General features: G+C 40.2%; 1 protein-coding gene across 1 annotated transcript in view; it reads right to left on the bottom strand.

Annotated features, from left to right (window-relative positions):
* LOC122804754 (polyunsaturated fatty acid lipoxygenase ALOX8-like) overlaps nucleotides 1-23516 on the bottom strand; it is a 730466-nt gene that overhangs the window by 288182 nt on the left and 418768 nt on the right. The window contains exon 8 of the mRNA XM_044074818.1: nucleotides 7361-7461. Within this exon, the coding sequence (XP_043930753.1) occupies nucleotides 7361-7461 (101 nt within the window). The remainder of the gene's footprint in view (nucleotides 1-7360; nucleotides 7462-23516) is intronic.

Raw genomic sequence — 23516 nt, 5'->3', positions numbered from 1 at the left:
TTTATTGTTTTTTTATTCACTTGACCCTTCCCCTAACAGCTTCTGTTCATTCCTCACATTTTATTGTTTTTTTTTATTCACTTGACCCTTCCCCTAACAGCTTCTGTTCATTCCTCACATTTTATTGTTTTTTATTCACTTGACCATTCCCCTAACAGCTTCTGTTCATTCCTCACATTTTATTGTTTTTTATTCACTTGACCCTTCCACTAACAGCTTCTGTTCATTCCTCACATTTTATTGTTTTTTATTCACTTGACCATTCCCCTAACAGCTTCTGTTCATTCCTCACATTTTATTGTTTTTTATTCACTTGACCCTTCCCCTAACAGCTTCTGTTCATTCCTCACATTTTATTGTTTTTTTATTCACTTGACCCTTCCCCTAACAGCTTCTGTTCATTCCTCACATTTTATTGTTTTTTATTCACTTGACCCTTCCCCTAACAGCTTCTGTTCATTCCTCACATTTTATTGTTTTTTTATTCACTTGACCCTTCCACTAACAGCTTCTGTTCATTCCTCACATTTTATTGTTTTTTTATTCACTTGACCCTTCCCCTAACAGCTTCTGTTCATTCCTCACATTTTATTGTTTTTTTATTCACTTGACCCTTCCCCTAACAGCTTCTGTTCATTCCTCACATTTTATTGTTTTTTTTATTCACTTGACCCTTCCCCTAACAGCTTCTGTTCATTCCTCACATTTTATTGTTTTTTTTATTCACTTGACCCTTCCCCTAACAGCTTCTGTTCATTCCTCACATTTTATTGTTTTTTTATTCACCTGACCCTTCCCCTAACAGCTTCTGTTCATTCCTCACATTTTATTGTTTTTTATTCACTTGACCCTTCCCCTAACAGCTTCTGTTCATTCCTCACATTTTATTGTTTTTTTATTCACTTGACCCTTCCCCTAACAGCTTCTGTTCATTCCTCACATTTTATTGTTTTTTATTCACTTGACCCTTCCCCTAACAGCTTCTGTTCATTCCTCACATTTTATTGTTTTTTTTTATTCACTTGACCCTTCCCCTAACAGCTTCTGTTCATTCCTCACATTTTATTGTTTTTTTATTCACTTGACCTTTCCCCTAACAGCTTCTGTTCATTCCTCACATTTTATTGTTTTTTCTTATTCACTTGACCCTTCCACTAACAGCTTCTGTTCATTCCTCACATTTTATTGTTTTTTTTTATTCACTTGACCCTTCCCCTAACAGCTTCTGTTCATTCCTCACATTTTATTGTTTTTTTATTCACCTGACCCTTCCCCTAACAGCTTCTGTTCATTCCTCACATTTTATTGTTTTTTTATTCACTTGACCCTTCCCCTAACAGCTTCTGTTCATTCCTCACATTTTATTGTTTTTTTATTCACTTGACCCTTCCCCTAACAGCTTCTGTTCATTCCTCACATTTTATTGTTTTTTTTATTCACTTGACCCTTCCCCTAACAGCTTCTGTTCATTCCTCACATTTTATTGTTTTTTTATTCACTTGACCCTTCCCCTAACAGCTTTTGTTCATTTCTCACATTTTATTGTTTTTTTTAATTCACTTAACCCTTCCCCTAACAGCTTCTGTTCATTCCTCACATTTTATTGTTTTTTTTTTCTTATTCATTTGACCCTTCCCCTAAGAGCTTCTGTTTCTACTTTATTTTCCTTATTCTGGTCTTCCTTTCTTCATTTCCTGTATTATCATTACAGACTAACTCCCCTTCTGCTGGTTCTGCTCCTCCTGGTGCTATACAGGGAGTCTTAATGCCCCCTGTCCCTATCACAGATGCTGTAATCATTTAGATACATCTCCTCTGCTCCCCTCCATTTGTCTTTGCCCCTGCCTAGGCCCATCTCTGATCACATGATCTTGATGACACATTTGATCACATGATCTTGATGACACATTCCTACCTGACACATTTCTCCATCTCCAGACTGAGTCAGCTGTTTCTTATCTGTTTTATGACAGCATTAGGTCCCCCCAATCCTATGCTTCTATTGTTTTTTCTGCCTACACAGAATAATGATCTTAAATTTTGTCCTCCAACTGTTTTCCTGCCTCTTAGTTGATGTGCCCAGTTTGTAACTGTGTTTTAGTATTTAAGGTGTGCTTAGCCCTTTATTCAGACAGTAGTCTGAAATTAAAAGTAGTATTACTGTGGCTTTGTGAGATTCACCGTTTCTGATTGATGACCCTTTGGGTGCCCACACTTAGAGAGTCCCAGGACTTAGCATAACTGCTTTATCATCTGACTCAGTGCAGGGGGCTTGAAGTGTTTACTTCATAAACACAAGGTATGGAGTCTGATTCTCACCATTGACAAGGAAACTGGCTAGGCTTAAAATGCCCCAGGGGAAGACAGCTAAACAGTTACCTATAAACCTATGAATCTATGGCTCTAGGTAGATTTGACATAGTATACCTAACTACTCAGATGGTTTATGTGTCTCAAGGCCCCCCCCCCAGCTTTCTCTGGTGTGTTAGCACTCTATTCATGTATAGATGTTTGTTGCATCACCCCATCAGCTGAACAAGCTGTTTCAGGCTGCCATCTGCTGCTGCATCAGATGGCCTCTGTTTCTTTGGAAACACTTTGGAATCTCAAAATAGTGAAATGTCGAATGTCAGTATCTCGAGACCAAATTGTCGAATCTGCAGTTGAATGAAACTGCAGAATATCGAACCAGAAATGTTGAAACCATGCTACTGATAGCACGTTAGGTAAGTGTTGTTTGTTAAGGGTTTTGGGGAGGGTTTGTGTGTTTGTGAGTGTGATGGGGAGTTTTAGGTGTGGGTTAGGGTAGGTAGGTAAGAGTGTGGATGTGCAGGTGTTGAGAGTGCTGATGTTTGTATGTATATCATGTGTGCTTGTGCAAGGGGGTGTAGAATGAGTGGTGGTGGGTTTTCTATCTTTTTGTGTTTAGTGCCACCTCCGAGTTAGTATATATATATATATATATATATATATATATATATATATATAAGTAGCGGGGGTGTGGGAAGTGCAGGGGAGCTTGCCCGCCTGCTTATAGGAAGGGTGGGTGTGTGTGTTTGTTTTGTTGTGTTTGTTTGTGTTGTTTTGCTTTGTTGTAGTGTTGGGAGGTAGGTGTATTTGTGTTTGCATGTGTGGTGTAGTGTTTTGTTTATGTTCTCGGTTTTGTTTTTCGGGTTTTGGAGTTTTCAGCTTTATAGTCTGGCGATACTGAAATTTGATATTTCAGTATTTTGAGATTATAAAGTGAATTTGTTTCTTTCTCCTTGGCTCCCAGACACAGCACTGCATTACTGCTCTGGTGGTTTCCATGGGACTGAGTCTCCAGAGCGACATGTTCTTACTGCTGTCCTGCAGCCTCCAGTCCTACATGCTGCTTGTAGCCTTTGTTTATTAGGCTGAGCACTTTCATTCACTCTTGTCTCTGCTCTCTGTTCTCACTGTACTCTCAGAGCTCTGACTTGTCTTTCTTATGGCTACAGCCATCTCCAGCTGGCCTGTAGCTTTCTCCATTTGTCCAATCCACTAAATTTCCATTCCTGAGCCCCTCTGCAAATGAACCAATTTGCTGCACCACTGCTCACTTTTAATTTACAGACATCCTTGCACCATAGCATTCTGTGATGGTATCTTGTAACCACAAAATAGGCCGGCTAAATCAACTTGCTTTGCAGCCCCGACCTTCTGTTGTTACTCCTGATATCAGTGCAAGTCTTCCTGTTTGACAAAGGCACCACAGAGTGATCCCACAGGATTCTGACCGCACTACCCTTCTCAATCTGCATCGTGAGATTTTTCAAATTGGTGAGCAGTCATCCTGTAGCCACGTATAAGTGCAGGTTACAAATGGCTGGTATCTGTGGTTCTCCTTGTGTTTGTCCCCTGCTTACATTTTTTTAATTTTGCCAGTCTCTAATTGTTTTACTTTGCTTGACTTTAAGGGATCCATATATATTTTGTATGAAGATATCTGTCAGCTGATGGTGCCCTGTTGATTCCAGTAGACCTATGAGTTGCAGTTTTCCCTCTTTGATCTGCTCCTTGATTGTCCATGTAGGTCTTCAGCTTCACTATTTCCTCCTCCACAATTAGTATTTTCAGTTGGCAGGCTGCAGGCTGTGTTTCTGTTGTTTTCACTGTTTCTTTACTAATTTTGTAGCCATCCTTTATCATGTACATTTTTTTTCTGTTGGCCCACAATTCCTCCCTTTAAGTATTTATTGTGGTCTGAAACATCCTTCATTTTTTTTCAGAATCCCCTTCAGATGTTTCAATTCGATGTTACTCCATTGTGTTTTCCTGACTATCACCTCCAGTTTGCATTATTTTCCTATGGGAGATTTTGTATATTTTTCAAGGTTTTATTCTGCCATTTTGGTCGAGGTCCCTCCACTGGTCAGTATGGCTGTACTTATAGGTGAGATCATACTTCACCACTATACAAAAAGGAACTGACATTGAAGGCTGAAACATATGTCGGCATCTCCTTGCTTCTCCTCAATTGCCTACAGTCACTGAATAAAAGTACATACTTGGATAGTTCTCGCATCATCTGAGCAACTGAGGGCATCCTGGAACATTAACTCATGAACCATTTCACTAAACAACAATGGTTACATGAACTGATGCAATTGAAAATATATTCAATTAGACATTTAGATATTTATCCACTTCAAGGTACTACATAAATGACAGAACCTCCTATAGCACAAAAACAGAGGCCATGTGGATGAGTAAGAAATACTTTGTGAAATGTGGAAGAATATACAACTTCAGCTTCAAGGGAGCATTTGCCACCACCATCCTTAAGAGATTCAACATATTGATTCATCATCATCATCCTCAGCCCACTTTTACCATTTTTTTCTACAAGGGGTTGAGGTATTGTGTTAACTGTAGCCAACTCTCTCGATTCAGTGCCACAGTCCTGCCTTTTTTCAACACTCATGCCTGTCACAGATCTTCTTTCACACAATCCAGCGACCTCTTTGCTGTATGCCCTTGTTTCCTCTTACATTCTTCCTGTCTGTCCCAAATCTTCCCCACAAGATTGTCTTCTGCTTTTCTGCACGTGTCCAAACGAGCGTAATCTATTCTCTCTGATCTTTTCTGCAATTGGAGCTATTTTGGCTTCTGCTCTTATCTCCTCATTTCTTCATCTGTCCCACAGTGTGCATCCTACCACCTTTCTCAGGCACTTCATTTCCATCACCTCTAGCTTCTTCAACTGTTTGCCTTTACTGCCCAGGCTTCTGTACCATACAGTAGTACTGGTCATACCACTGTCTTGTACACCTTATTTTTCAGGTTCTTTGGCATTCTTCTGTCATAGACTACACCTGATACTCTATGCCAGTTGGCTGCAGCCCCTCTGATTATAGCTTTGACCTCTTCATTCAGACTTCCCTTCTCCTCAACCCCCCCCCCACATACTTGAAGCTGTTTACCTGTTCCACTATCTTCCCTTCTATCTCTATTCTCAGCTTCTTCTGATTTCCCCAATTTGCAGCCAGTACCACTGTCTTATCTGTGCTCAGTTTCATCCCATGTGCCTTTAGTTTTGCATTCCATTCTCCTATCCTTTGCTGAAGTTCTTGCTCAGAGTCTGCATGTAATGCCACACTGTCTGCATACAGCAACTTTGTTGATCTGACCCCTCTGACTTGTTTGGTAATATAGTCCATCACCAGTATGAACAGCAGTGGGCTCAGTGCTGAAGGCTGGTGTACACCCACTCCCACTGGGAACCTCTCTATGAGGCCAAACACTGCTCATACTTGAGTCACTGGCACCTAATACATAGCCTGTATTAATTCTACCAATGTTTCTAGGACTTAAAACCACGGCAGTACTGTCCAGATCAGCTTTCTTGGGACAGTACAGGCTATGTATTAATTCTACCAATGTTTCTAGGACTTAAAACCACGGCAGTACTGTCCAGATCAGCTTTCTTGGGACCTTGTCATATGCTTTCTCCAAGTCTAGGAATGCCCAGTTGGATTCTTTCCTCAGCTCTAGCTTCTTCTCAAGTATCTGCCTCACTGCAAACATCGGGTCATTTGTGCTGCATCCTGACCTGAATCCAAACTGCTCATTTCCCATCTTACATTCTACTGCTCTGCATATCCTTTTATCAATCACCCTCTCCAGAACTTTCATGCAACATATTGATTGTTAGACCTGTTCTCTAGAGGCAGATTTTGACTTGCAGCTCCAGGACTGAGACAGACTAGTTAAACTGTCAGATTATTTACTTCAGAGATTAAACAACATCCACTGATAGCAAGCCTCATCCTATAGTCCTGTGGTTTAATTCCCTCAGTCTCAACTTCATATTGTGTGAGTTTGAGCAAGTTAGTTAACCAGATCAGTATTCTGACATTGCTCCTGAGAAGAGAGCCTTATGTCTAGTAAACATGCACTGCTAACAAATGAGTTAAAACACACAGCCTTCTAACCCTTAGCATTAACCATGTAACAAATCACAAATCAAAATTCCAAAAATACCCCATAAATCACAAGACTCACTAACATCCATTAGTGTCTCAATACAAAAGTCTGTGAGATGCTTTCAAGCTTCATCATGTAGTCTGGGTTTTATTCTCACAGTCTCCATTTTTCTCTTAACAAGTTACTTGTCCATATTTGGGGTTTCATCTAAAAAGAAGTACTTAAGCCTGAAGGGTTTAACAATTCCGCATCTGAAGCCACATGCAAAAATGAACATGTTAACAAATATGCAGAGATATATTGGGATATGAACATAAATTCACGAAAGATTTTTCAAGCACAAAAGTTAAAAGTCATCACAGGCAGTTTTAGCAAAGTGATACTCATTTATATTTTGTTGTTTCCAAATGGATTCCTAAGTAGTTGTTAATTAATTTTGTCTGATGTCACACAATGTCACTGTTTTCTCAGTGTACTAGGAAACCAAGAGTACAGCATACATGTTTGGTAAGACGCTGACTAACTAGGTTGAAGGAATATGCAGTTGTCATCACAATCATTTGGTTTTGCAGAATTTGAGTTGCTGCTTCACTGTTATAAATGTTAGAGGATGAACTGCTATAGATCTGTATCTTATAAGCGCCAGCTTCACTGTATTTCACCAAGAACAAAGTGCTTTGTATTTTTGTGATTCTTTTATGAATTTCTCTTTTTCACAGAGTTTAAAAATACAATAATCTAATTTACTACCGCAGTAGTCCATGTAAAAAATGATTGCTGTGTTCTGCATAATGGTTTTACATCTCGATATGCCATGTTCTCTATTTGGAGCTTTACTGGTTTATATTTGCAAGAGATAATTTGACAATCCTGCAACATTGTTTCCATTTCTGCCATGAGAAGTGATTTTTACCTGCCCGTTGTTCATTGCAGCATGTTGAGCAGAGCACATGAACAGAATCATCGTCAGGTACTTCTTGAAAGCTGATTTACTTTCCAGACTGCTAGGAATTCCTGTGGAGGGAAGGAAGGTGATCAGTAGAGGGCCTAGAAATGTAAACAGAGAATCACAGGCTACGGACATATTCCAAATGACTTGCTCTCGGTGTAAGTCTGCTTTAGAATTAGGACTTACAGTGGAGTAAGTCACTTATATTGAGAGCAAGTCTTTCAGAATCTGGCCCCAAGACATATCTTTCAACCTCTAAGCACAAGAAATCTGGACAAAACCAAAAATAATGGGGGAATAAATGCCCAAAGTCAGCAACACATTTTATATACTGCTCTTATAAACTTACAAAGTTGTTAGAATAAGAGGTTTTGCATTAGTGTACATTTTTTGAAGGATATGACATCTGAAAGTCAAATTTATGTCATTATAGAGTAACTTCAATCTTTGGTGATTTTTCAGAAAAGGACAAATTTTATGAAAAACAGATAACAAATAGGAGGTAAAAATGTGGACATTTTGTGAAAATCTGAGCAGTTAAGAGGGATCTCCCAAGAGTCAACAGTTAACTGCAAGGATTATATTATTACAGGGCGGTTGGTTCAACCATTTATCACAGTCTGGTCTCCTGTTCTTTGCAAAAGTGCCACTTGATATTTTAAATTTTTGTGAGCTATTACATTACATACAGTGAAATTGCATATACTTTGACTTCAGCAGGATGCAAAAAGTTACATCACACACAATATCAAATGACAATGACCCAGTATGTGTGTTATTTGTGCAGTTCATGAGTTGGTAACTCTTGGTTTATCTAATTTTTAAATATGCGTATGTTGTTAACATTTCAGAAATAAACAACTTGCAAAAATATGTTGTATCAAATGAAGGACTCTGTAAAGATATACATAACGGTCTCAGATAAATTTTTTACCAAGTAGGATTTTGTTGATATTTTGAGTGCTGGTTAATGAAATAGGTCCAATTATATCAGTGCTTCATCTCAGTTAATAAACTCAAAATAAAATAAAGTAAATGTTATTTTTGAAAATAAAAAAAAATTCCTGTGCCATGAACAGGGTTGTCATGATCTAGGTTTGATGCAAAACTGGCTTCTGATGCTTAAAGTGTGTCTTCCTTCACAACAAAACTCCCTATATGTAGTACTTACTTTAGTAGGCATGCTGCATACATTCTCATTTTTGCAGATAATATTAAAACACCCATATCCTGGACCCTACCAGAATATTAAACAATTTATTTCTTAATGTTTTGCATTGTGTTTTATCACAATTCTCTTACGACAGAGCTATGAGTTAAAATTGTAATGAGATCATACATATTTTAAATACTGTCTTTCCTCTGGTATTGTTTTTTCTCATAGGTTCATAGGTTGGTACTAGGCTATCAGCCCTAGGGCCTATACATGCCTAGCCATAACAATTCCCTGGCTATTTCTTCCCACACTAGTTATAGGTTCATAGGTTGGTACTAAAAAGGAGACATTCCCAACAAAGGGCTCAAACCCAGAACCCTGACATTAAGAGTTGCATACTCTACTGACTGAGCTAGCTAGGCTACTCAGTTTGCTGAAACTGTATTTATTTGGTTGAACATTTCTTTATTCAGTAAAACAATGATCTCTGAGCCTGTTCAACTAAACTGTCGCTCACCTATAAAATGTATAATTTATTTTAAGGTTGTGTGACGTCAGCATTGGTTATATTAGCTAAGGAGTATTGAGGACTGCCATTGCATTCAGGGTATAAGAAGCTTGCCCCAATATGAAATTATTTTGCGGGTCTGAGCATATTAAATTAATTTGGTTTGCTAGGTTGCAATTTACTGAAAAACAACCAGATCACACATACTACAACCTACAGAGAAAACTGCGGTCAGCTTGAAATTAAATAGTAAAGAACAAGATACATTTGAAAAATATACGTTGTCAAGGAAAACATAACTGATTGTGATGGCATTGTGATGGACAGGCATCCTATATTATAAACTCTTTGATGTTATCTTCATGTAGACTTTTCTCAGCTTACTTTAATAAAAGCTGTGGTTTACAACTACAAGTAGGTTTATAGTGCTCTCTAGCTGTAACCTTTCATTACATGGAGACACAAAATGCTGTAATTTTTCTCACGCACTAGGCTACAGTGTCTGACAGAATTCTTTGGTTGTAATTTATTTTTATTTTATTTTATAGCTGTTTGCAGGGAAGTGCACTGATCTCAGTAGATCAGTTACAGGCACAGCCCTTGTGAGCATATCAAATGTAAAGAAAATATAAAGTTATATGCAGTGTCATACAGAAATACATATCTATACAAACTGTGTGATTTATATAAACCTTATACGTGAGAAATTGAAATATATGTTATAAACAAGGTGACTATCAGAGCCAGTAATACAGGGGCTGTCACTTACATTCTGTTTGAGCCTGTTTCAGACTATCTTAATTAACAATCAATTAAACTAGTAGGAGAGTAGGGAAAGGAGAAACAAAGATATGGAGGGGCAAGAGAGTGTAAGGAGTGAGTGAAACTTTCACCAGATGTGCTGAAAAAAGTAGAGGTGAAGGAGTGAATAGCAATAGGAAATGTAGTTTCATTCAGGTGATGTGATGGCATTAGTGGCACTGGCATGTGATCGGTGTCACTGACATGTCACTTGATGGGAGTGGTGGCACTGGCATGTGATGTAATCAAAATGGTAGCATTAGTCTGTGACATGATGGAAATGGTGGCACTAGCATATTATGTGATAGTTTTGGTGGCACTAGCATGGAATGGGACTGTGTCACTGGCATGTTATGTGATGGAAATGGTGACACTGACATGCCATGTGTTTGGATTAGTAGCTTTGGCATGTGATGTAATGGGATTGGTGGCACTGGGATGTGATGTGATGGGATTAGTGGCACTGGAATGTGATGGAATGGGATGGGTGGCACTGGCATGTGATGGAATGGGATTGGTGGCACTGGCATGTGATGGGACTGTATCATTGGCATGTTATGTGATGGGATTGGTGACACTGACATGCCATGTGTTTGGATTGGTGGAACTGGCATGTGATGTAATGGTGATGCAATGGCATGTGATGTGATGGGATTAGTGGCACTAGTATGTGATGGAATGGGATGAGTGGCACTGACATGTTACATAATGTAATGGATCTGGTGGCACTGGCATGTGATCAAACTGTGTCACCAGCATGTTATGTGATGGGACTGGTGGCACTGACATGCCATGCATTTGGATTGGTGGCACTGGCATGTCATATGGTGGGAGGGGTGGCACTAGCATGTCATGGGTTGGGCTTAATAACACTGGCATGAGATGTAATCTGATAGTAGCATTAGTCTGTAATGTAATGGAACTGGTGGCACTGGCATGTGATGTGATGGGATTAGTGGCACTGGTGTGTGAAGGGCTAGGACTGGTGACATTGGCTGATGATGTAAAAGGATTGGTGGCAGTTGCATATGATGTGATGGGATTGGTTGGCAATGGCTTGTCACGTCATGAAGCTGATGCCACTGGCATGTGATGGGATTGGTGGCATGGGCATGGGATGTGGTGTGATTTGTGGCACTAGCATCTGCTTTGATGGGACTTGTGCCACTGGCTTGGCATGTGATGGGATTAGTGACATTGGCATATGATGTGATGAGACTGGTGGCACAGACATGTCATGTTTTTGGACTGGTGGCACTGGCATGTGATGTAATGCTGGTGGCACTGGCATGTGATGTGATAGGATTAGTGGCACTGGTATGTGATGGAATGGGATGAGTGGCACTGACATGTTACATGATGTAATGGAACTGGTGGCAATGGCATGTGATCGGACTGTGTCACCAGCATGTTATGTGATGGGACTGGTGGCACTGACATGCCATGCATTTGGATTGGTGGCACTGGCATGTCATATGGTGGGAGTGGTGGCACTAACATGTCATGGGTTGGGCTTAATAACACTGATATGTGATGTAATCTGATGGTAGCATTAGGCTGTGATGTAATGGGACTGGTGGCACTGAATTGCCATGTATTTGGATTGGTGACACTGGCATGTGATGAGGCTGATAGTACTGGCTTGAAATGTGATAGACTGGTGGCACTGGCATGTGATGTAATGGGATTAGTGGCACTGGTATGTGAAGGGCTAGGACTGGTGACACTGGCTGGTGATGTAATGGGATTGGTGGCAGTTGCATATGATGTGATGGGATTGGTTGGCAATGGCTTATCACATCATGAAGCTGATGCCACTGGCATGTGATGGGAATGGTGGCATGGGCGTGGAATGTGGTGTGATTTGTGGCACTAACATGTGCTTTGATGGGACTGCTGCCACTAGCTTGGCATGTGATGGGATTAGTGACATTGGCATATAATGTGATGAGACTGGTGTCACTGGCATGTTTTGTGATGAGATTGGTGAGAGAGGAAAGTGATGTGATGGGATTGGTGGCATCAGTATGAGATGTGATGAGACTGATGTTGGCATGTTATGTGATGAGATTAGTGACAATGATGTGGTTGGTGTAATTAGCTTGTGATGTGATGGGACTAGTTGTAGTGGTGTACAATTGTGATGGAATTGTGGCACTGACATGTCATGTGATGGGACTGGTGCCATTAGCATGTGATGTGATGGGATTGGTTCCATTGGCATGTGATTTGATGAGACTGATAGCCCTGTCTTGTTATGTGAGGAGACTGGAGACATTGATAATTGATGTGTGGGGACTGGTGGCACTGGCATGGAATGGGACTGTGTCACCGGCATGTTATGTGATGGGGCTGGTGACTGACATTCCATGTGTTTGGATTGGTGGCTCTGGCATGTGATATAATGGGATTGGTTGCACTGGCATGTGATGTGATGGGATTAGTGGCACTGGTATGTGATGGAATCGGATGGGTGGCACTGGTATGTGATGGAATGGGATTGCTGTCACTGGCATGTGATGGGACTGTGTCATTGGCATGTTATGTGATGGGACTGGTGGCAGGCACTGGCATATGGCACATGCCCACCACATACATTTGGATTTGTGGCACTGGCATGTCCTATGGTGGGAGTGGTGGCCCTAGCATGTCATGGGTTGGGCTTAATAACACTGGCATGTTATGTGATGGGACTGGTGGCACTGACATGCCATGTATTTGGAATGGTGACATTGGCATGTGATGAGGCTGATAGTGCTGGCTTGAAATGTGATGGACTGGTGGAACTGGCATGTGATGTGATGGGATTAGTGTCACTGGTACATGATAGGCTAGGACTGGTGACACCTGCTGGTGATGTAATGGGATTGATGGCAGTTGCATATGTGATGGGATTGGTGGTAATGGCTGGTCATGTGATGAGACTGATGCCACTGGCATGTGATGGGATTGGTGGCATGGGTGTGGGATATGATATGATTTGTGGCACTAGCATGTGCTTTGATTGAACTTGTTCTACTGGCTTGGCATGTGATGGGATGAGACTGGTATCACTGGCATGTCTTGTGATGGGACTGGTTTGAGAGGAAGGCGATGTGATGGGATTGGTGGCATCGGTATGAGATGTGATGAGACTGATGTTGGCATGTGATGTGATGAGATTAGTAGCAATGGTGTGTGATGTGGTTGGTGTAATTAGCTTGGGATGTCATGGGACTGGTTGTAGTGGTGTACAATTGTGATGGAATTGTGGCACAGACATGTCATGTGATGGGACTGGTGCCATTAGCATGTGATGTGATGGGATTGGTTCCACTGGCATGTGATTTGATGAGACGGTTAACCCTGTCTTGTTATGTGAGGGGACTGGAGACATTGACATGTGATGTGTGGGGATTGGTGGCACTGGCATGTGATGGTATGACACTGATAATGTTGGCATATGATGTGATAGGATTGGTGGCACTGGCATGTTATGTGATGGGACTGGTGCCACTGTCATGTGATGGTATTGGTTGAAATGGCATGCAATGTGATGGGACTGTTGGCACTGGCTGCTAATGTGATGGGATTGATGGTAGTGGCATATGATGTGATGATGAGACTGGCACCACTGACGTAATAGGATTGATGACACTAGCATGCAAAGTGATGGAACTGTTGGCACTGGCTGGTGATCTGATGGGATTGGTGGCACTGGCATATGATGTGATGTAGTTGGTGGCAATGGAATGTCATGTGATGGAGTTGGTGGCATGGGCTTGTGATGTGGTGTGGCTTGTAACACTAGCATGTGCTTTGATAGCATTTGTGGCACTGCTTTGGTGTGTGATGGGATTGGTAGCATTGTCATGTGATATGATTAGACTGGCGGTGTTGGCATGTGATGTGATGGGATTAGTGGCATTGATATGTGATGTGATTAGTGTAATTGGCTTGTGATGGGATTGGTGGTAGTGATATATGATGTGAGGGGATAGGTCTCACTGTCATGTCATGTGACTGGTGCCACTGGCATGTGATGTGACGGAATTGGTTCCACTTGCATGTGATGTGATGGAATTGGTTCCACTGGCATGTGATGCGATGAGACTGATGGCACTGGTGTGCTGTGATGGGATTTGTGTCACTGGCATGTGAAATGATGGGATTAGTGGTATTGGCATGTCATATGATGAGACAATGTTGGCATGTGATGTGATTGGTGACATTGGCTTGTGATATAATGGAAATGTGACTGTTGGAACAGCCTGGTGATGTGATGGGATTGGTGGTACTGGCATATGTTGTGATGATGGGACTGGTGCCACTGGCATGTAATGGGATTGATGGCACTAGCATGTAATGTGATGGAATTGATGCCACTGGCATGTAATGGGACTGATGGCACTGGCATGTAAAGTGATGCAGCTTTTGGCAGTGGCTGGTGATGTGGTGGCATTGGTGGCACTGACATATGATGTGATGTAACTGGTGGCAATGGCATGTGACATGTGATGGAATTGGTGACATGGGCTTGTGATGTGGTGTGATTTGTGGCACTGATGTGCTTTGATAGGACTGGTGGCACTGCTTTGGGATTGGTGGCATTATGTGATGTGATGAGACAAATGGTGTTGGCATGTTATGTGGTGGGATTAGTGGCATTGGTATATGATGTGTAGTGTAATTGGCTTGTGATGGGATTGGTAATAGTGGTTTATGATGTGATGTGATTGGTGGCAGTGGTATATGATGTGATGGGATTAGTCCACTGACATGTCATGTCATGTGACTGGTGCCACTGGCATGTGATATGATGACATTGATGGCACTGGCCTGTCAAATGATGGGACTGATGGCACCAATATATGCTGTAATGGGACTGGTGTCATTGTCATGTTGAGATTAGTGACATTGGCATGTGATGTGATTGATGACACTGGTTTGTGATATAATGGGACTGGGGCTGTTGGCACAGGCTGATGTGATGGGATTGGTGGTAGTGGCATATGTGATGATGGGACTGGTGCCACTGGCATATAATGGGATTGATCGTACTGTCATGTGATGTGATGGAACTGTTGGCACTGGCTGGTGATGTGATGGGACTGGTGGTACTGGCATATGATTTGATGGGATTGGTGGCAATGTTATGTCATGTAATGAGACTGGTGTCTCTGGAATGGATGTGATGGAACTAGTGCCACTGGCAAATGATGTGATGGGATTGTTGGCATGGGCTTGTGATGTGGTGTGATTTCTGGCACTAGCATGTGCTTTGATAGGATTGGTGGCACTGCTTTGGTGTATGATGGGATCGGTAGCATCATCATGTGAAGTGATGGGACTGGTGGCATTGGCATGTTATGTGATTAGACTGATGGTGTCCGCATTTGATGTGATGGGATTAGTGACATTGGTATGTGATGTGATTAGTGTAATTGACTTGTGATGTGATGGGATTGCTGGTAGTCTTATATGATTTGATGAGATTGGTGGCACTGTCATGTGATGCGACAGGTGCCACTGGCATGTGATGTGATGGAATTGGTTCCACTGACATGTGATGTGATGAGACTGATGGCACCAATATGTGCTGTGATGGGATTGGTGTCATTGGCATGTGAAGTGATGGGATTGGAGGCATTGTCATGTGATGTGATTAGACTGATGATGTTGGCATGCAATGTGATGTGATTGGTGACACTGGTTTGTGATGTAATGGGACTGTGGTAGTGGCATATGATGTGATGGAATTGGTGATACTGGAGTGCCATGTGATGGGACTGCTGTCACTGGCATCAGTGGGATTGGTGCCACTGGCATGTGACAGGCTTACAATGTGCTTGGTGGCACAGGCATGTGCCATGATGGGATTAGTGATATTGACTAGTGATGTGATGTGACTGGTGGCATTGTCATATGTGACGGGGCTAGTGGCACTGGCATGTAATGTGATAGGATTGGTGGCACTGGCAAGTAATGTGTTGTGATTTGTGACACTGGCATGTTATGTGATGGGACTGGAGACACTGATATGCATGTGAAGGGACTGTTGGCACCAGCATGTGATGGGAATGGTGGCAATAGAATGTCATGTGATGGGACTGATAGTACTGGCATGTCATATGATGGGATTGCTGGTACCAGTATGTGATGGGAATGCTGACACTGGCATGTCATATGATGGCATGAAGATAATGTATGTAAGTGCTTGTTAAGTTCAGTTCTAAGATATGTGTGTAAGGGTACTTCTTAAAAGGTAGGTCGGTAGTGATTCCCAAACATCAGGGGCTGCTGTGGTGGAAGCATGATTGGTGAGTGTAGTTTAGTTACAAGAGTGGCAAGATTTGGGGTTGGATTCGGAGAGATGGCTTTAGTTGTATGATGAGGCTTTAGGAAAGTTTTTGTGTACTACAGGTACTAATGAGTCAGGAGTAAGTGTTTTATAGGGCACAGAGGGCAGCAGGAGGTCAGAACTTTGACAGGAAACCATCTGACTTCAGAAAGAGTTGTATAATGATGATCTTTTTGGAGATGATCTGTGGGGTAGCTGTATTTTTCTTTGATGCACTGACAACAATGGTCAGTCTGTACTCTAGCTGAGCAAGAAGAATTTATTTGCCTATGACTTTTCTTGCTGGAGATGTCATACAGGTTGAGAGACGTCTGGTCCAGAAAAGTAGCTAGTTAGTTTTCTTGCATGATTTTCAAATGAGTTTCTGCAAATTAATAGTTGAGCCAAACCAGATTTCTAAATATTTGAATGAGCTAGTTGCTTCTTTGTGGAAAATCTTTGTAACTGTGATGTGAAGTGTCTTAGGAGCTTTGGTGAACTTTTTATGTGTGCTGAGTAGCTTGGAGTTTGTTTCAGAGGGGTTTGGTAAAAGCCATTGACTGATTAAATAAGAGTCATTTAAAGTTGAGTTTATATCCCAGAGTTTGGCTGGTTGGATTTGAAGATTATCATGTCATCAGCATATAATATGATTGGAATGTGAGGTTGTAAGTGAATTTGTTAATGAATATGGAGAAAAGAAGAGGTGTGTGGGTGGATCCCTGAATGAAGCCTTTAAGGAGTTGTGCTTCAAAAAAGAGGGGGTTTAATTTCACCTTAAAGGACCTGTTTGAAAATAAGGCTTTAAACCAAGGTACAGAGTGTTTACTAATGCCAATTTTTCTTAGTTTGTCTGACTGCACTGAGTGGTCAGTTAGGTTAAATCAATGAAGGCTTCCTTAGTAAGATTTCCCTTGTCCATGTTTCTCAGGACTTCATCAGTTAGTGTCCATAGAGCTGCCATAGTGCTTCGGCCACCATAGAACCCATGTTGCTTTTTTGGAGAGATAGTGATAATGATGGGCAATCTGTCAAACTATGTGCAAATTATTTTTCTAGGAATTTTCCCACTGTGGGAAATATTTTATTATTTATCTATTTACATTTGTTTACCAGGAAATTCCAACTGGACACAGGTCCTTTTTCAGTGGAGGCCTGGGGAGAAAAGCTCCACAGAACAATAAATGAACAGCAAATTACATAAAGAACAATTAAATATACATGCAATAGCAAATAATGCATACTGCAGCAAACATTAGCTATACATACAATATGAAACATAGTAATGAACAGATATACCACTATCTAGCCAGAGGATAGGAATAAAGGTAGGATGTATATACAGATAGTACTAAGCTCAAACAGATACTGTTCTAAACTCATATACTTAAATCTTATGTACAAATATTGCACTAAGCTCAAGCAGATATAAAGCAGAAGCTCCATACGAAGGTGGAACAAGCTAGAAGGGCTAATGGGATGGAAGGGGAAGATAGAGGAGTAAGAGAGGAGACTGAGTGAGTAGTATACATGGTAGTGAGAGGAAGCTAGGTGTAAGACAGTTGGATATGTATTTGGAGATGAGATGAAGTGAGGTAGTGAAGCATGTTATAACAGGTCAGAGCGATTAAGTGAGGAGGGAAGTGGAGGGTAAAGGGTGAGCCAGAGTCTGCAGAGGAAGGAATGCAATGATCACATGGTGTGAGGCAGGATGGCTAGGGGAGGGGAGAGGAAGGAGAGGTAAAAGGGGGGTTACTAGTTGGGACTGGTGCATGGGCATAACCAGAGACTTATATAGAAGTAGGTTGAATGTGCTAGGGGTCTTCTCATTTCTGTTGTTTAGGAACAGATGTTATTAGGCTTCGCTTCTTCCCAGATTTTCAGGATTTACTCAGTCAAATGGTCATATCATCAACCGACATCTGCGAAAATGCACACTGCCGAAGTCCAGAATTGCTGAAATACATGTCGAATGCGACCTAGGGATTAGCTTTAACATGGGTTGAGATAGGGGCGAGATTTGTACTTCAGCAATATTGGAGTTCGACATTGCCAACATTCGAGGTTCAGGTTTTGCATGAAGTGGAATCGACCAAGTCCACTTCGATTAAATGATAGCAAACCGATTTTCAGTATGATGTTTGTTAGACACAGGTTATAATTATGAGTAAGGGGAGTGGTTAAGAAGTCTTTGCATGGATGGATAAACCAAGGGAAGATGCCCCAATCAGTTGAAAAGTCAGTGGGACATTGGTGCAGCAAAATGTCTATGCCTTTGTGTTTGATGTGTTGTGAGTAGAAGGAAGGAAGGACTGGGGAAAGGGCAGAGGGATGATTCTCAGTTTTGCCTATAACACAGCTTAATGTTGCTTATTAATTGGGTGGCACAGTGGTGCAGTGGTTAGCATTGCCACCTCACAGGAAGAGAGTTTCCGGTTCGATTCCCAGCTGGGGTGCCTTTGATGCAGAGTCTGCATATCTTCACTGCATTCACATGGGTTTCCTCTTACATTCCAAAGACATGCCTCTGGAGCTTTTCTCTGTCCTAGTTGGACTTTCCCAGTGGACAAATGTTAAATAAATAATGCATTTTTTCTTCAGCATCACAATTGAAAGCAAAGCATTTTGTTTTTCATTACATCCAAATAGCATTGCATTTTTAATTATATCTATCTATGCAGTTTTACTTTTAATGTTAGAATATCTGTTAATGTCTATTTACATTTGATTACAGACATAAGAGTTAACTATCAGTCCTTGCTGGCAACTGTTACTTTAATTAAGAGCATGAACATAATATTTTAGAATTTTGCATCTAGATTAAATCCAGTTCTTGATTTGAGATACCTAAAGAAGTAATCCATTCATTCTTTTCCCAAAAGACTGCACAACATTTTTTCCAGGTGCTTTTTGTCTCCCTGTCTGCTGATTATCTACCCCCCTCCAGGGGATGAATCCATCAATCCCCCATCCTAGGCACAACTACTACAAGGGTGAGAGACATCTGGATAGGTTGCCAAATGGATGCTTTATGCCCCCACCTGTGCCCTAACCCTCCACTAGCTCATAGCTGAAGTGAGCATCCTTCAGCTATGGCCCAGTGAATGTGGTCTACTCCCAGAGTGAGTGCCTTAGTAGATTTTTATTTATTTATATTTTATTGACTAGGTTAGTCCCATTAGGCTAGTGGACTATTTTCAGGGAAGACCCAAGGTAGTATTTCTATAACTAGGGCAAACTTGACCAGGCTGGTGGGGAACTTCCCCTACTCTTTGGATTTGCTAGATGGTGGGGGGGGCTCCTACATCAGAAAGGAAGAGGCCTAAGGAAGGCAGCAGCATGGAGGAGGAGAGAAAAGCTATGGAGACGGTGGAAGTGGAAAGTGAGAAGTTGGAGAACAATGTGTTTGATATGGAACTTCAGAATATTAACAAAGATTCCTGTGCAGTGGATGTTACAAATGACCAGTGTTTAGCTGTCTCCATGGAGAAGGATGTAAGAGAGTCTGTTGAAGTGGTGCAGATAACAGAACTGGTGTCAGGAGGGCTTGCAGATAATGTTCTGTTAAAAATAATCAAGCAGGATGATCCAGGTAGCAGTTCAGCTGCTTCATGGGGTAAGATGTCAAATAACATTTTCTGAAGTGCTGAGGGTCGTAAAGTGGAAAAGGAACCAGGGGATGTGACAACAAAGAAAGCAGCAGTTAAAACTTATGCAGCAATGAAGAAAAATAAGAGGAAAGCAGCAACAAACTGAGAAGGGGTCTGGTTTTGTAGCAGCAGATAATGCAGTAACTAAAACATATACAGCAACGACAGCAGGCCGAAAAGGAGTGGAGCAACAAACTGTAAGTAAAACTGGTTTTAAGAAGGAGAGAAGACCAACTGTGAGATTAAAAACAAAAATGACACTGTAATAGACATGTTATGTATCGGATAATTTGGTAACGCTTCTGTTTTTTGAAGTTCAAGAAATCTTGCTTTATACATATTAAAACAGATGTTTTGTAACTTAACATTTGAAACTGATGGACTGATGATGAAATCTCTGGAGTTGTGTAATAAAAGTGCATTTATCCATGAAAAAAATTATTTGTTTACAGTAGTAACTTAAATGTGAAAAAAATTCCTTTGCCGTCTAGATCTGATGAACTGGAAGAAGGTGTTATGCTGCATGCACATTCTGTATGAAACTAAGATAGCACTGTGAAAGTTAGAGATGAGAGAAACTTATGGAATGGAGGGTGGAGATTGGATGCTGTTTTGAAATGTTTAGAAAAACATGGTGAAATACTTGCTAAGGTTTATTTCTGTGGCTGGTCACAAGGGGACATGAAGATATGCTGGCCAGCCTAAATCATGTTTCTTTTGTGGGGAGCTTTCTTATTTAATTGATTCTGACAAGGTACAGTGTAACCAGTATGGAGAAAAAGGACATACAACCAACGGTGTGTGCCTGAATGCAGGTTGTGTAAAAAAAGGGACACTTTTGAATAGATTTTCAGGAGCAAACAGCAAATAATGCAAAAGAAAGGCCAACAAGAGACTGGGAGAGAGGGTGAACTAGATGAAGAAGAAACTGTAGATGAAAAATATGGACAGGAAAATGAGTAGAGAGAGAAAGAGTGTGTGTGCAGGAAAAAAGGTCAGGAGATGGGATTGATGCTAATAATTTTTAAGAGTTCTACCCAGTGAAAAATTTGATTCTGAGGATCAACAGAAAAAATATTAAATTGGGGAAAGAGTAAAAATAAGAAAAGGCAAACTGAAAAATATTTCCTTCAAACTTAAAAAGTAGGAAAAACTGCAATTTTAGAGCACTTTCAGTAAATGTAAGATGGATAGGGATACAGGGATGGTGTGCTAAATGTGATGTGGATGTTATTCTGTTACAGGATTTAAGATTCCTGACAAACTGCAAAGAGAAAAATTGTGGGGTGGAAATATAATATGGAATTTAGGAAATTAATATTGTTCTGGAATTGTTGTGTTATATAAAAAACAGTGAAAATACTAGATATAATATTGGCAAAGATGGGGAAATTAATTGTTGTGGATGTGAGATGAGAGAACATGTTTAGAGAATTATAGCATTTCATGCATATGCAAATTGCAAGGAAAAAGAGAATCTGTTGTATCAAATATTAGGGTATGTAATGGTGAAAATTATATTTGCAGGGGACTTTAATTGTGATTTAAGAAGAAAATGTAAAAAGAAAGAAAAGATATAAAAAATATAGGAAGTGATAAAATATGGTAAATTGGCTATATGGAACAAAAGTCAATGGACTTACAGGAGTTGGGGCACTTGGATCTGAAATCAATTATTTTGTATTATCTGAAGGTTTGGGGGTAGCAGATGGTGATATAGTCATGACAGGTTTTCCAGCCCATTTAGCAGTATGAATGGAAATGATGGGAGAAAATGGTATATCAAAACAGGAAAGGAAAAATGAATAAATGAGAAATTATAGGATGGAATTAGAAAGCGGGAAGTACTGCAGTTACATGTGGATCATAAAACCATAAAGGACGTCTACAAAAACTGGCCCAAATGTTGGACTGAATTTAAAAAGAAGTATAAAAAGTGTTTTTGTTTTTTTCAGTGGCAAGATTATATAAGGAAGAGAAAGTGAAGTATGGGAACATGTACAGAAGTGTATTAACGAATTTAGGGAATAATGCGAGTATTATGATATGAAAAAGAAATATATTTAAAATGAAAAAAATAAGGCATTACTGTTTAGGCAGCAACATTATAAGGGAAAATGTATAGAAGCGTATTAATGAATTTAGGGAATAATGCGAGTATTATGATACGAAAAAGAAATATATTTAAAATGAAAAAATAAGGCATTACTGTTTAAGCAGAAACATTATTTACAAGGGAAAATGGAGGCTGTATCTGTGTATTGGGGTAAAATACTAAAGGAGGACATTAGTATAACAAGGGAAATGAAACAAATGTAAACAGAGAGCTACAAAGAGCTCAAGAGGAAATTATGAGCATTATAGTACAGCATGTGGAAACGATCCAGAATGAGTTAAGAAAGAATTTGAAAATAAATTACTTAGTGAATTGGATGGAGTACTTAGAAAGGTAAATGTTCAGTATCAGGCTCAAATGGTATCGAGTAAAGAATGTAGAAGAAATTCATGGAATGGAAAGGATTTTGTAGATATACTGTATGAATGGTTGAAGGAAGGATTTGTTTATGAAGAGTTATGTAGTTGGATATTAAAATTTATATGGAAGAAATATGAGAAGTATAAAATAAAAAAATAGCGACCCATCTCACTAAATGACACAGATTATACCATTTTTGTGAAAATAATTCAGAGGAGAATGGAAGAAAGGATGGGGTATATTATGGAAGAAAGTGTACATGGTATATAAGGGGAAAGATGTCAAGAATTGTTAGTGGTTGTGAGAGAAATTATGGATTTTATACATAAAAGGGAGAATGTGAAACATGTGGTAGGTGATATTAGTAAGGCATTTGCTACAGTAGGACATGATGGTTAGTGGGATGTTATGGAAAAGTATGGAACAGGTAATAGAATTAGGAGAGTGTATATGTCAGCATATCAAAATAGTGGAGTGAAACTATTAGTGAATTGGTGGCTGAATAAAGAAATATGCATGAAGTGTGGTTTAAGACAATGATGTCATATTAGTGGAATATTATTTGCATTGGTAATAAAATAAAAAATCTAGATACGGAAAAGCAGATGGTGATTCCAGTAGTTTTGACAAACACAGATGACATAGTTGTAGTTGCCAATAACAACATTTGGATGAGAAAAGTGTTGGTTTGTCTGAACGAATGTTTAAAGGAAATGGGAATAAACTTGAATAAAGATAAACGTAAGAGTTTGAGCCAGGCACTGAAAATTGGGTGTGTATGTTTTAATCAAGAGTCTTTGCTAGGGATACAGTTTGGGAAAATGGTATAGCTGATGCAATGGGAGACTTTGATAAAAACAAAATGAAAGAAATATGTCTTCTGAGGAGGATGCATAGGTTAGCATTCAGGAAAAGATTTATCCGCAGAATTCTATATTAATGTGAAACAAACAGCATACATGTCAAAAGTTTATATGCTCCCAGAAAAATATGAACAGGAAATTGTGCATTTGGTGTTTTCTTTCATACAAATGTGAAGATTAAACCCAGTGAAGGAGGTGTGCTGTATATGAGTGACGATGAAGGGGGGCTGGGGGGCTGGGGTTACTAAATGCAGTTGTTTGTTCTGCTTCTTTAAACTTGTATAAAGATATAAAGTGGGTAAAGGAAGAGAGTGAAAAAGTAATAGTGAGAATGTTTGAATATAAGT

This window comes from Protopterus annectens, chromosome 6.part0 (assembly GCF_019279795.1).
Source record: "Protopterus annectens isolate FY-2018-M chromosome 6.part0, PAN1.0, whole genome shotgun sequence".
Taxonomy (NCBI): Eukaryota; Metazoa; Chordata; order Ceratodontiformes; family Protopteridae; genus Protopterus; species Protopterus annectens.
Note: the sequence above shows the minus strand (reverse complement) of the source record. Positions and strands in the feature narration are given on the sequence as shown.